Source organism: Paramacrobiotus metropolitanus, unplaced genomic scaffold, assembly GCF_019649055.1.
Source record: "Paramacrobiotus metropolitanus isolate TYO unplaced genomic scaffold, Prichtersi_v1.0 Parri_scaffold0000004, whole genome shotgun sequence".
NCBI classification, from domain to species: Eukaryota; Metazoa; Tardigrada; class Eutardigrada; order Parachela; family Macrobiotidae; genus Paramacrobiotus; species Paramacrobiotus metropolitanus.
In genome coordinates this window covers 2,858,603-2,872,633 of record NW_026570224.1, presented here as the reverse complement: position 1 = coordinate 2,872,633, position 14,031 = coordinate 2,858,603, and the positions used below count along the sequence as shown (strand labels likewise).

Below are 14,031 nucleotides of genomic sequence, written 5' to 3'. Positions count from 1 at the left end.
AGATACAGAAAAGTATAAACTTTATTGCTAGCTAACAGAGTAAAAACGGCAATATGCTTGCCGAGCACCAACAGGATTACCCAAACCATCACCAGGAAAAAACACTTCAAAAGATTCACACTTTCAAAGGCATCTAACTTTCAGTAACATGCTCAATAAAACTCTTCAATATTATAAAACATTCCAAGAAACAGGAAACCAAATCTAACACCATCTTATAACAAATTCGTTTGCATTAGACATCAAATAACAAAAACACGGAACGCATTAGGATTATTTGGACGATTCACTCAAATTTAATTCGTTCACTATACATCTTCTGCTGCAACTGCTTCCATTCCTTTTTCACTTCCTGCCGCTTTAACTGGCCATCCCAATCCAGTTCTACCAGTCCACCTTTCCTTGCAATCTCATTCTTTACGCGAGCGGCAAAGTGTGCAGCATCTTCGCCTTCCTCACGCGTCATCGGCGGCAGATACCATACATCACAGACAATGGCCCAGCTGGTCATCATCATGAGCAAATATTCCACCATGCTTTGCTGGGAGGAATTCCAGAAAGCGTCGCCGAAGCGCGGATCGTACTTTATGGCCACCGGATAGATGGGGCAATCCACTTCGAAGGAGCCCTTCTTGAACATCATCACCGATGTGTTATTAATGCAGGTGCCTTCCGGGAAAATCAAACTGAAATTATCAATATTTTGTTTGGCAGTACATACACTATCCACGTAGCGGTAGATTTTAACGAATTGCAATCGGTAACAATATTTGTTCTAGTCGGCACCGAAATTAAAATTACACGAATACTTACACTGGCAAGTTATCTTTGGTAGCTACATGCTGCTTCAGTCTCTGCGTTACAGCACTACGATCCTTGGCTTCGCTTCTCTCAAACCAAATATGCGAACTAGCGCGTGATAGAGCCCGCTGCATAATTCCTAAAAATCCCCCATGTCGCTGTCCGATCATGGCGTAGCAGTTATCCACGGCCAGCGTCACCACATCAATCGGCGTGGTATGGTTCGCCACGCAGATACTTCCTTCCACCGCGCGATACTGCCGATCATGGAAACGGATAATGGCCGAGAACCCGCGCGACAGAATACGAAAGCACATGAGATTAACCCACTGATTGACGCGCTTCTTCAGTCTGGCATTGGGCAGGTATCCAACGACGGCCGTGCACAGTATCAACCACGCCACGCCAATCAGCGTGATGGACAGGCGGATGGGTAGCAGGACCAAATAGCGAAAGAGAAAACCCAAGCACCAGAGAATCGTCAATCGCAGTGAGATATAATGGTAGTTCATGTTGGTGCGCGTTAAAGGTTCCACGATTCAATTTCCTCCGCTTCGAACCGCTGGGTAACCGAGTCTTCGGTAATGGCCTCCATGGCCCATTTGACAAACTCATAGGAATCCGCTAAATTAAAGTCTCCCGATTTCCGCTTAATCTGGAACATATCCAGAGCAGAATCATAAGCTGCTGACGAGTGGGTTTGCCTGTCAACCAGTGTAGCGAAGCTGCTGCTGCTCCGCAATTTGCGGCCTTCCCCATCGGTCTCATCCGTGCTACCCGCATGCTCATCGGCATTCCTTTGGATTCTTCGTTTGCCCCAATCAAATATTTTCAATAAAACTTCCACATATCTTTCGCGGATCCCGAGGGACGTATTAAAGGATGCTAAAACCATTATAAGAGACAGAACAACCAGGAGAGGTGTCAAGAGGACAGATAGGGCTGTCAATAGTATATGCTCGGCTGAGAGCATTCTCGACGGTAAAGTTTCGCAAAATCCGTAAACAACAATGGTGATAAGTATCTTAATCCAATGACATCACTCGCCAGTAGTCGCTATCTTCGCCCAATGGGAAGGCCAATCAGTATCTCAAAGCTTCGTGAGATGATAGAAAGTTGCCGTAGACCGAAATCACCGAAAGCAAGCAGTAGGCAAACTGCAACGGCGGCAGCGTACAAGACATATTCTTTCCTGGATGGAGAAGGAGCACCTATGCCGACAGAAATCAAGGCCGCGTGTTAATCAGCAAAATTGTGATCTAATGGAAAGATATCTAAACTTTGGGTAGATTTTCAAGTAACCTTTAAACCGCAGACTTAGAACTTTTTTAAATGCGAGGCATATTGCGAGCACAGTTGAGTTTGTGCCAAAATTTTATCGCTCTCGGCTTCTGTATGGTGACCCACGTGAGTGCTGACGACTGTAAAGAGCATTAATTTTTGCAAAGAGTCTTTAAATTTGCGCAACTGTCTACGGCTGAATTCCATCAAATTATGACTATACATTATCGAATTTGACATATTCATAGTAAAAATAATTTTTTTCTCGTTGATAATCAGGAGTGGCGATTAATTTCGTATGAGGAAAGTGACCGAAAGTTACCCCGAAAGTGGCAACTATTGACATTGACAAGCTCGCAGGAAAATATAGCTTATGTTAAGTGTTTGTTCGTTATTCAGTAAATCATTTATTTCGGTAGCGCTCGGGCAAATCTTTTTTGTCGGTTCTTGCTTTATGAAACGCAAGTAGTTCATAATGTTTAACATAAAGCTAAAAAAGTAGACTGGTCGAGCAGCCAGCAAACCATCTCCTTATCGGCTTATTCGGTACTAATGGTAAAATGCAAAATAAATAAATACTCGATATAATCGTAAATACAAAGTGAAAAATGTGCTGGTGCAAATCAGCCAATATATCGGCGGCGTCATTGCGCCCAGTATCGGCAGTTGCTTGTACTTACAGTACTTGTATTAAATCGCAGAATTTTCAAGTTCACTGTTTACTGTGTTTAAAAATAATACAATGACGGGAATGCGAAAACAAGCTGCCGTTTGAGTGCAAATTTCAAGTTGCAGCGTTAATTCAGTATACGCCCAGCTTTTTCAAAGCAGCTTCAATTTTGTAGAAGCAGGCAATTCTACTTAAAAAAACCCTGTGCGTATGACTGGTATGAGAAAATCCAAAGGAACCTGCACGGTAAAGTTGTAAATTCAAACGGCGATATTCGTAATTGCAAGACGGTAGTAGGTGAGCAATGACACAAACACAATCTGAATTTCGGACATGTTCGGCAACAACCCCCAGCGTCCCCCACACCCCCAGAACGATGTTGCCAAAATTTTAAGTTTTGGCAACATCACAAACTGCCAGAGCCATGCTGCCGAGCAAGACATGATTCCAAACGGGACGAAAAAGGCTAGCCAATCACAATCGTTCAGTGACGTCATGAATTTTTAATTTCCGCCGGCAGCATCAAAAACATTTATCGCCAGCAGCACGCCCTGAGTTTTCGCATTCGCATCAATACACAGTACACATTCAGCATTTCAAATTTGCAAAACAACCAGAGTTTTGCATTTCTGACAGCATTAACTTTAATTCTGTTTCTTTTGCAGTTTATTTGTGAATCTTTCACGGCTGTTTGATACACTGAAATATGCATTGCATAAATCGTAGAGTTGCTTCCCAGTCCTTAAAAGCAGTCTGTACAGCAAGGTTGGTCCGATTATCGTCTGCAGTAATTTGGTTACAGTGAGCAGTGCACATGTCCAGGATTGGTTCGTTCATTTGGCTTTCGTAATCGCAAGTATGAATTCATTTTATCCGCAGGTTCGCCTCATCTAATCCCTCGGGACGACAACCGAATGAGGCTGCATCCGATCAGTCGAAGCAGGAGCGCGGTAGTCAGGACGCATCCCGTGAGCCTGAGCGTCCTCCCTTGCCTACCCAAAGCTCTCCTTCCGGTAGTCAAAGTTGGCTAGGTAAATTGCTTCAAGGGCAACACAGAACGATTGAAACTGGCCATGAATCACATTCGCGAAAGCTAGCCAAGAAAGGTGTCATCTACGAGATGCAAAGTAAGTTGCTTACTCTGTAAAAACTAGCTGATAGTGACTAACAGTCAGAAAACGGAGCATCATCATTTTAAATTAACAAAATTACAGTTACAGTATGGTATACATTATACTGCAGTTGTGTTGCAGTTCATTATTATTAATCAAAGTGTAAAGATTGTTATTTGCATCGTATTTATAATTTGCTTGGGTTTTTAGCGCATAATGTGAGACCGGACCAGCGGGCGGAATACATAAACACTTAGTAAGATCGGAAGACAGAAAAATGTGCTCGAATTTAATCATTAAACAGTCTGTCGCGCTGCAGTTCTATTTTTTCTGCTTACGTACTGCGTACTAGGAAGTTATTCTCGTATGCTACTTTTGTTATACGACGAAGTAAAACTCTTAACAATTCCGTATTTTTTATTTTGGAAATAGTGAATATACTTACTGATATTCTTCAAAAGCTTTGTATTTGGTGTAAACTGTAAAGATAAAAAGGCTTGACTTAACGATTTTAAATTACAGGTCTTGTTGAAGGTTTTGCGCTGTCATTGTAGTGGGGAGTTTGTGGAGGCCGCTCTGAAAAACCAGAAAGTTGAGAGCAATCTGGTCGGAAGCTGGATGGTCGAAACTGGCGGTGATCAAGATCAAGCCAGTAAGTTCTGCATGATTGCGAGAATAGCGTGCGAATCGCTACGATTGTATAAATGTGAAAAAGGGTTGTTGTGCCATTGTTTGACTTTCAAAATATAAATAGCATTTGCATTAATTATAAGATTTGCATTAATTAAAAAACGATGAAATCATTGTCGCTGGGAACTGCTGGGAAAGCGCAGAGATGTTTGGTTAATTTTTCACCCCGCAATTAATTGTTTGTTGGCTTTGATCAGTATTCCGATCCTTTTCCGGCTTTTACTTAGAAGCATTTATTTGGTAGTCAGCTAAGAATCTGTATTTTGTGGAGCTTGGGCTGCAATAAAAACATCGTGTTACTTTTGCAGTTCACATCTGGAAATATAACAATGGCTACGTTGCATTTGATCACACCTCCAAAGCGTTACGAGAGGACAAGGTCGGTACGGTGAATAGGATACACAGGGCAATCAATAACCGGTAACAATGCAGGGTATTTTCCTGATTGCACATCCTCGGTTTTTTGTGCTTTTATCTTTTTTGTGGTGCATTTATTTTCGTTCGTGTGTTTTTTTACCGGTTGATAACTGCATCCATATTCCACGGGCTGACTATTGTTGTTGTCTATCGTGTAACAGAAGCTACAGGATTTCCAAAATAAACTGGGGAAAAGCCTTCGATCCCGGCAGAATCAAGCTATGCTTAGTTTTAGCTTTTGGGGAGATCCGGAGCCCAGTGAGGCAAAGCGGATTTATGAACTGCGAACGTATACGTTGAAGGTAGGGCATGGAAATCAGCGCTATGCTCTTTTTTGGAAGATGTATTTATTGTATGTTTTCAGCCCGGTACACTTATCGAATGGGGAAACCATTGGTAAATCGCGTCAGCGCCTTTGAATCGAAGATAGTGGCTACATCATGCGGTGTGTAATTTGATTAGGGCCCGCGCTATTCATCTTCGTAAATCTCGTGAGGATGGAGTTGGTGGATTTTTCACGCAAATTGGGCCTCTCTATGTCGTACATCATATTTGGGCTTATGCTGACCTCGAGGCACGAAAAGACGCGCGTGATGCAGCGTGGTCCAGCCCAGGATGGGATGATTGTGTCGCCAATACAGGTATCGGGTTAGGGATAGGGTAACTTAATGCCCCTCTGACTTTTTCGTTGATAATTTTGGATATGGTTCGGCAGCATAATTTGATTGGTTGAATGATTAAGCATCGCAAGTGCTTGGTGGTCTGGTTCTGTTACTTAACAAAAGCAATTAAACTTACCGTTCTAAAGTCAGACCGAAAGGCTGTGATCGATTGATTGCTATTTACTTTCCACTGTTTTTCGATTTTTCCGTTGTACGCCTGTATGATCGTGTCAACTTTTGGTTTTCTCAGTTCTGTGATGAGGTGTTGTGAACCTTGAATTCACATTAAAGAGTGTTTTATCTTTTGCAGTGCCCTTAATTCGTGAAATGAACTCAAGGTAAGGAAGGCGACACGTAATTTTTTGGTTTATCATAAAGAACCGGACAAGTTTTCAAAAGCTTCGGATTTTGCATGTGGCCATTAATTTTGTTTTATTTATAGGATCATGATTGGAAATTCCTTTTCACCGCTCAAATGATGACGCTGCAGTAACTGTCTACGTGAACCGGTTTTATCTTTTTATTGCTACTTTGTTCACAATCTTTTGCTGTTTATTTATGGAATCTAAAGTTGTTGAATGTTGCTCATGGTTATTGTTAGTGGTTCTTTCATTCGTTGCCGTTTTTGTTTGCAGACTTCACTTACAAGTTGCAGCATATTTTATTAGTTACAGTCACAGATATATCGTGAGAAATGTTAATCTATATACTTTGTGCGTCAAAATTTGATAATAAAACACTTTGTGCATGCTTCTTTCCTGAATGTAACTCACATAAGATTTATTATTGTAACTTGTTAATACAGATAATTATTTACTGTGTATCTGCCGGGGTTTTACGAGATACTAATACTGTAATTTAATTGCTATCTATTTATTGCCTGTATAATCGGCTAATGAATCTGTGCACGTGACAGATGGTTCCGTTACAGTGCAAACCTATCAAACACCGGAAATGTGTCATCAGAGACTTCCTTTGGACAAACCCAGGAAAAGTTTTTTGGCAGTCTGCTGACTGAAAAGTGACACAGTAGAGTAGACAAAGCACGTTGCGCGACTTTTCTTATTTTAAAGTTCCGAAACAAATAAAATTTATCAAAAGAAAAAAATCAACAATTAATAGGAAATTTAAAACTCTGTTGAGAATCCGTCTCTAATATCAGAAGCGGTAGGAATGCTCAAAACCACAAAAACTAAAAACATAAAAAAAGCGTTAACCTAAACGCGAGATACAAATGGAGTAACAACATAATCACAAAACATTATTCCGACGCTTTGTCTGAGTTGCTTTTGGATAGCTGCAGCGCATATTCATACGATTTCCCATTAACCACCAATTCGTCTTTGGGCCATCCGGCAATTACTAATTCCTTCCCCACAAAATCCCAGCACGAGGTTGCATGAAAGCCCATATTCAATATGGCCAGCCAATACTCACAAAATGCAAAATAACTGAACGCGCCCGGCGCACAGTATCTCCGATGGCGGAAAAAGAATATGGCCATGCCAGCAGCCAACATGAACACCAAACTGAGTATTCTCCGTTTCCATAAAAGAGATTTCGTGCGTTCACATTCCGATAAGAACGGCTGGAAGAACAGATTCGGGTATAAATAACAGCACATTATCATGTGTCCGATGGATGTGATTAAAAACGTGATAAAACACTTTTCATGGACCGGATAATTATCCGGACTGGATACCACTGACACCATCAGCAGGGAGATGTTTTCCACCACACTGAAGGCAAAATCCACAGTGATAATTTTACTATACCACGACCAGAAGGGGCCGCTGGGATGCAGTCGGTCCAGGTTCTGTTTAAATGTTGCCCGGTAGAGTAGCGCGATAAGAAAGCGCGGCGTACAGTGCAGGGCTATACACAATCGCCAGAGATGCGTTTGTGGACGCACTCCCGTGACGGCCGAGATGGATGGCAGATAGTTCGTCACGGGACAGAAAGTGATTGTCACCTGTTCGAACTGGAAGAGCATGCAAGAAAATAAGCACACCAATAATCCGCAGAACGGAAGCAGCGTGATCACGATGACAATCCTGGCAAAGTTGATCCGTACAAGGACATTCTGTACTGTTACGTGAGGTACGGTAATATGCCCGTTGGTGGTTGCATATGGTCCGTTATTGACGAAGACTTGCGAACGGCCATTCATTACGGCCATTCCCAACAATGAAACTCGGATAACAAATTCAGCCAACGAGAACAAACAGGTAAAAGGGAAACGCTTCCCAACGTCAAATACTACTCGTAGCGGGGGCAGGTAAATCCCCGTCGAAAATTTCGTCCCTGTTCAGTGTCATCTTTTGGAAGACAAGCTTGGATGCATAATCATAAATGATTAAATATTAATTAATAATATGATTAATATCTATTCCGAAGACAAATAACAGGCAATCCGCAATCGTCACAATCCTACGGCGTCCAACCAGAGATAGAATTATCGGATGCGATTTTTCCCTCACCCGTTAATCCAGAGTAAATAACATCAGATTAAATTTACCAAGCAAACACAAAGAGAGCTAAAGCAGATAGAAACAATAAAATGTTGAAACTCACAAACTATGTCGAAAAAAGTATCGCGCGACGACCGTACTTCTTTGCACATAACCTAATCAAATTCAACGGCTTCTCCCCACCCACCAAAAAGGTCTGGCGTGAAAAACCAGCCCAAAAGTAGGATGCCAAGTCAAACTGCTTACAGCAGTATTCCAGGAAAAATGACTTTGGCAGCCTTTGAAAGGTGCTCATCCAGAATTCTAACGAACCTCACGTACGTGACGCTATGGCAAACAGTCCCAAGCTGGTTGAAACACTTTGCGAATTTATGAATCACGCAAACACAAACGACAAGTTCTTGACAACTCACCCAAGTAGCCACGCCTTCCGCCGTTGTGATTGGCAGCAATGTGCGATATTCTGTGATTAATACGCGAGGTCTCACCCCAGGTGCTGAAGCGAACAACTGGCAATGCCCTTTTTCTGCCGAACAGGCACCGGAAATGCTCAACCAATACGCTCACCGTGAGAAAAGTGAACCTAATAGTTTACCAGTTAATGAGCCATTTCTTCGTGCAGGAGATATGTATTGTGAATTTGCGACACATAATTAATTAAACCGCTTTTATGTAAAAAAACAAAAATTCTTAATTTACAGAAATCTCGAGAATTATACAGGCACGCAAAAAAACGGAGGTTAAAGAGAAACAACTTCAAACTCTTCTAGCTTTCCGAGGCCTGTGGCCATTATCTGCGGTTGGTGTAGAGTCCGTAATGGAAACAATCTTAATACCGGCCATCTCCAGACCTTTAACGGATGAGGCTCGACCTGGTCCCATTCCGTTTAGCTTTATCCGAAACGTGTCCATGCCCCGCGCTATCATCCTTCTCCCCAAACTCAATCCAACAGCCTGACCGGCCACATTCGTCCCTTTTTTGCAGTTCTTAAATCCTTCCACGCCCTGCAAACCAAACAACAGCAGCGTTAATACAATTTTTATTGCAACAATGACAAGTACAGCACGTAATCATGGCATAATTTATAGTAAAAATTTAATATTCAGTTAATTAAAATGTAACGTAATGAGAAAATAATTTGTCGAAAATACGATTAATAAACCGAAGTTCTCAGATACTCAAAGCTCATGTGCTTAAAACATGGTGGACCAGCGGAGGTAAATATATACGTAATACAATGATACACTGCAACAAAGTTTATGGAAATAAATGAACTTATACTCACCACTGACAGGTTTGTGATTGTTTTTCGCGTATGCGGATCCTCAACGTTCATTATCGTATTATTTTGGCTGCACTTAATGTGCAAAATAGGAATATCTGTATAAAGCATTCCATGGAAAGTACTGGTAAACGTTTCCAAATTTGGAAACTGGGGAATCACACTGCAAAGATGGACACGATCTGAATCCAAAATTCGACACAGTGTATTTCGAAAACTTGCATCTCAAAACGTCAGATACGGATGCGTTTAATGGTACAATCAGGAATCCTTCTAAACTGCTGCCGTAAATTGGTACCATAATTGGCAAATAATAAAGTTTCTTAAAATATCGACGAATCAAAAGCTCTCCAGTGGAAGCGTGCCGTCGGGTTGTTTCACACGAATTTCTCACTTACTCTTGCCCAATCGTTACAGATTTTTCGCCTGCAACTCCTTCGTCTTCCGGGGAAGACCTTCAGTGTGAGAACGACGATCCTTGCGTCTCATCACCGTGGAAGAAACATGAAAAGGATGGGTCTACAAATAACGGCTTAATTGTCACTCAAAGTATTTGAAAATCTTTCAAATCTAAAACGTTACGACACGACAGCCACTACAGATACAAACCATTCAGTTGTTTGCGGTACAGCTGCAGAATGTAGTGTTCGGTGCTGCGGCCAATACATGTGCAGATTCCGCACGCTGCGAACTTACCTGAAAGCAAAGGAAGGCTCTCCCTCGGAGAAGCTGCATCGGAAGCGACAAACAGCTTAGCGACATTGCAGAAGCGGCTACGGCAAGGGTGCACTATGACAATACAACTAACTCAAATTTATTATTAAATTTATAGTGAATTACTTGGAAAACAACATGAAATCAAAAGCTATACAGAAGCAATATGTAGTTTGCACTGTTTGCTGTTTGCTCTGAAAATAATTAAATCGAAGCAAAAAAGTGAAAAGTCTGTTACGTCGAAGTTGCAAAAATATTTTTGAAGTCCGAAAAACCGACTTGTGGGCAGCCCCCGAGACGGTGGTTACTGGTTTCTGCAAAATCATGCCGCTGCTTGCAGCAAGCAGCTTCAATGCTGTATATCACTCAACATTCTGAGACTGACTCTATAGCAGGTTCAAATAACTTCCAAACTACAGAATCAAAATGCAATCAGAAAAATGTATTTGAGTTGGATTTATTTTCTGAAAATGACTGCCTGCTGACCTGTTTAGTACTTGACACTGACGCATGATGGAGGAGGAAAGTAATATTTCCGACGCTGATGATAGTCCTCCGACATGCGATGGCGGACTGTGCAGCTTGATCTTGTATGAAACTGCCGCGCGATTTTACCTGGTTGGAGCTAACGCTACCCAGGATCGTTATAAAGTTCTTAAAATTGATCGGTCGGAACCGAGGGAGTTTAATCTTCGAGATGACGGCGTGGAATACACGGAAAACGAGTTGACCAGCCTGTTGAATTCCCTGGATCAAGGCAACCGTGGCAAAGCACGCAATGCCTTGGTTCCATCGGGACTGAATCGGAAGTTGTCAGCTTTTGGATTGTTGGGCTTTGTTAAATTCCTCGAAGGTTTCTCCATGGTCCTTATAACGAAGCGTCGGAAAGTGGCACAGATTGGGTATCATCATGTGTACAAAATCGAAGAGACGGAAATTATTCCGCTGGCTCCGGAACCAATATCGGTCATGGGACCACTGGAGCAACGCTACCTAAAACATTCCAGACCATTGATCTGTCCAGTAATTTTTATTTTAGCTACAGTTATGACATCACGCACACTTTACAGCATAATATGGACGGTGGAAATGGGCATCTAGAGAAGTCATCCAGCGGTGAACCGGCATGGAGATTTGTGTGGAATGAATATTTGTTGAAACGGTTAATTGTGGAAGGAATTGGGCGGGATTGGTTAGTGCCAGTTATCCATGGATTCGTCTGTCAGTCGGAAATTAAAGTATTTAGTCGCTGTCTCTTGTTAACGGTTATCGCGAGAAGGTCCAATAAATTTGCAGGTACATCAAATTTTCTTTTTTATTGAAATTTATAAATGTACTCTAAATTAATAATAAAAGCAATAATGTCTTTACTCGTGTTTAATATTCTGCAAGTTGTAAAGTACCGGTAATGTACCGGTTGTAAAGTACCGGTAATATTAACCACGAACGATGTAATATTGTACACGGGAAGAGCGCATGCTGACCATACTTTTTTCGCATTTAGGAACCCGCTTTTTAAAGCGTGGAGCAAATTCCCAAGGTCACGTGGCCAATGAAATAGAAGTAGAGCAAATTCTTCACGATACAACCTACCGAAATCAGCGATTGACATCCTTCGTACAGTTGCGTGGCTCGGTCCCGGGCTACTGGAGCCAAGAATCGTCCAAAATGATCGCCAAACCGCCCATTGTTTTGGACCGTATGGATCCGTTCGCCGCCAGTGCCGGTGCTCATTTCGGCGATCTGATGAGTCGCTATGGCTCTCCCATCTGCTGCCTTAACTTGGTGAAGAAGCACGAGATTCGGAAACACGAATCCTTACTGACGGATGAGTTAACCGAAGCGATCTCGTATCTCAATCAGTTTCTAACGGAAGAGCACCATATCCGCTACACCGGCTTCGATATGGCCAGGGCTAATAAGAAGGGCGTGGCCCTGGATAATTTGGAGAACATCGCCAAAAAACTCATTAAACATGTTGGTTTTTTCTGCTCGTTTCGGGAACTTTTCTGTCATGTCTTCCGTTGCGACGCTTTCTACCGCGAAGTGCAGCGCGTTCCCGTTGATACGGATACTGAACTGCCGGCAGTGCGCAGACAGCATGGTAAACATACTTCAGAAAATATAATTGATTTTCAAGAATGTAGAGCTTTTCTTACCGCCCGTACATTTTTTGGAGATGTTTTGTTTTAAGGAACCATACGAATTAATTGCGTGGACTGCTTGGATCGGACCAATACAGCAGCTTTTGTTGTGGCGAAATGCGTTCTCGGCTTGCAGGTGTATGCTTTGGGATTGTCGGATTCTCCGCATTTAAATTTCGATACTGATGCCGTGCGAATGCTGGAAGACATGTTTGAAGATTTGGGCAATGTTCTGGCATTGCAGTACGGCGGTTCGCAGTTGGTTCACCGAGTTGAATCATACCGACATCATGGATGGGGAACCAGCTCGAAAGATTGGATGCGGACTGTGTCTCGGTAACAAGAGGATAGAGAAACTGATATTTCTAATAAATAATACCTGTACTAACTGACACGGCTTCCAGTGGACGAGAATTTAGAAACAGGTTTCGTTTTGTTTCAGATATTACAGCAATACTTTCTCCGACTTTGACAAGCAGGCGGCAATCAATCTGTTCCTTGGAATTTTTGAACCTGACAAGCACAAAACGCACTTGTGGGAACTGCAAACTGATTATTTTCTTCACCATCCGTGGATCCATGACCCAGCCAAACATTCCCCTCCGAAAGGTTATTCGCAATGGCTCTCTGAAGAGGTGGCAGTGGTTTTGCCGGATATCTGGGAAGACGTGGCACAGACTACCAAACATTACCTTCCTTTTGATGCTTTCGGTGTATACTACAAGGTTTTTCAGTTTGGAACCTTAAAGGAAGTGTTCACGGCCATGATTCCAAATACTGTGACGGACTACATGCCGGATTTCAATACTGACCCATCTCCATTTGTTTCCCGTAGTAAAGGAATTATGAAAAATGTGACGACGTTGCTGGATCCAGCTCTGTCATCAAGTCCATCTACTAACACACCCACTGATGCTGGAATCTATTATGGAAGTGATTTGGATAACGATACTTCCGATACGGATTATGAACCACGGGAAACTCCGATCAAGACAACCGTGGGTACGGTTAATGACAGGTTTATCTTGTAGTCCTTTCTTAAATCTTAAATTGTTAAAGCACATCATATGAGTAGTGAATTCAAGCGCAGTACTTTTGTGCCGATTTGGATTGAACGGTCTGTGCACGAAGGCTTATTATGGCGACATTTCTCTAGGTCAGTTCCATTTTCGACACGCGGCTCCCTTCGCTTTGAAATCCCGGTTTAAAAGCTTCGAGCAACATTACGGTGTGGCCTTGCGCCGACCTAATCCCAGCGATCGCGTGCTGTATCAACGATTCGCCCAGGTATGGCATAATGCCACGCGTCTGCCAGGTAGTGAAGCTGTAAACCTGACCGAACGAGTCCGCTCGTCTTCCACCCAGTTGATACAAAGAAGCGCGTTTTCTTTGGATTCCTCTTATGAAGTCACACCGCCGACAGTTAATCGCCGGTCGAGGGAACTGTACAAGGCGTACGTAGAAGGACTGAACCAGAACAGAGCTCGAATGGCGGATGCGGAGCTTTATAAAAAGTACGTTGAGTCGGGCTAGCCGTTATTTTGGATTATTTATTAGCCTGGAGGGAACTTTGTGATAACTGATAGTGATAAATTTTATTGTGATTGAATTTGGAGATTTTTTTGCATGGAGTCATAGACCGTGTGTGATGTGATGGTTTTGTATTTATCTTGAAAAATTTTTTTTCTGTATAAGTGTCTTGTATTTTAAACCTGAATAAAAATAATTCAAGTACAACATGGCGCGTGTTATTGTTTTTGCATAAATATAGCTTCTTCTTGATGAG

General features: G+C 42.3%; 5 protein-coding genes across 5 annotated transcripts; 2 read left to right on the top strand and 3 right to left on the bottom strand.

Moving 5' to 3' along the window:
• Positions 1 to 3: 3 nt before the first annotated feature.
• LOC129602850 (glycerol-3-phosphate acyltransferase 3-like) lies at positions 4 to 2,169 on the bottom strand. The gene is given in 3 exon segments (XM_055502014.1): positions 4 to 686; positions 814 to 1,330; positions 1,333 to 2,169. Coding segments are annotated over 3 exon segments (1,359 nt in total). The 5' UTR covers positions 1,775 to 2,169; the 3' UTR covers positions 4 to 286.
• A 1,157-nt stretch (positions 2,170 to 3,326) lies between these two features.
• LOC129602853 (protein NipSnap-like) lies at positions 3,327 to 6,383 on the top strand. Its single transcript, XM_055502020.1, has 10 exons — positions 3,327 to 3,517; positions 3,632 to 3,879; positions 4,075 to 4,120; positions 4,419 to 4,516; positions 4,863 to 4,933; positions 5,133 to 5,273; positions 5,336 to 5,367; positions 5,434 to 5,612; positions 5,944 to 5,971; positions 6,076 to 6,383. Exons 1-10 carry the CDS (start codon positions 3,459 to 3,461, stop codon positions 6,110 to 6,112), a joined length of 939 nt encoding a protein of 312 aa, XP_055357995.1. The 5' UTR covers positions 3,327 to 3,458; the 3' UTR covers positions 6,113 to 6,383.
• Positions 6,384 to 6,518: 135 nt separating this feature from the next.
• On the bottom strand, positions 6,519 to 8,467 carry LOC129602622 (post-GPI attachment to proteins factor 2-like). Its single transcript, XM_055501694.1, has one exon. The coding sequence runs from the start codon at positions 7,810 to 7,812 to the stop codon at positions 6,895 to 6,897; it is 918 nt and encodes a 305-aa protein (XP_055357669.1). The 5' UTR covers positions 7,813 to 8,467; the 3' UTR covers positions 6,519 to 6,894.
• Positions 8,468 to 8,732: 265 nt separating this feature from the next.
• Positions 8,733 to 10,149, bottom strand: LOC129580761 (28S ribosomal protein S11, mitochondrial-like). Its single transcript, XM_055471422.1, is given in 5 exon segments — positions 8,733 to 9,109; positions 9,391 to 9,550; positions 9,786 to 9,834; positions 9,837 to 9,906; positions 10,084 to 10,149. Coding segments are annotated over 5 exon segments (594 nt in total). The 3' UTR covers positions 8,733 to 8,860.
• A 338-nt stretch (positions 10,150 to 10,487) lies between these two features.
• On the top strand, positions 10,488 to 13,926 carry LOC129602564 (polyphosphoinositide phosphatase-like). Its single transcript, XM_055501609.1, is given in 6 exon segments — positions 10,488 to 11,092; positions 11,095 to 11,397; positions 11,606 to 12,205; positions 12,296 to 12,581; positions 12,688 to 13,247; positions 13,402 to 13,926. Coding segments are annotated over 6 exon segments (2,607 nt in total). The 5' UTR covers positions 10,488 to 10,611; the 3' UTR covers positions 13,779 to 13,926.
• Positions 13,927 to 14,031: the final 105 nt, after the last annotated feature.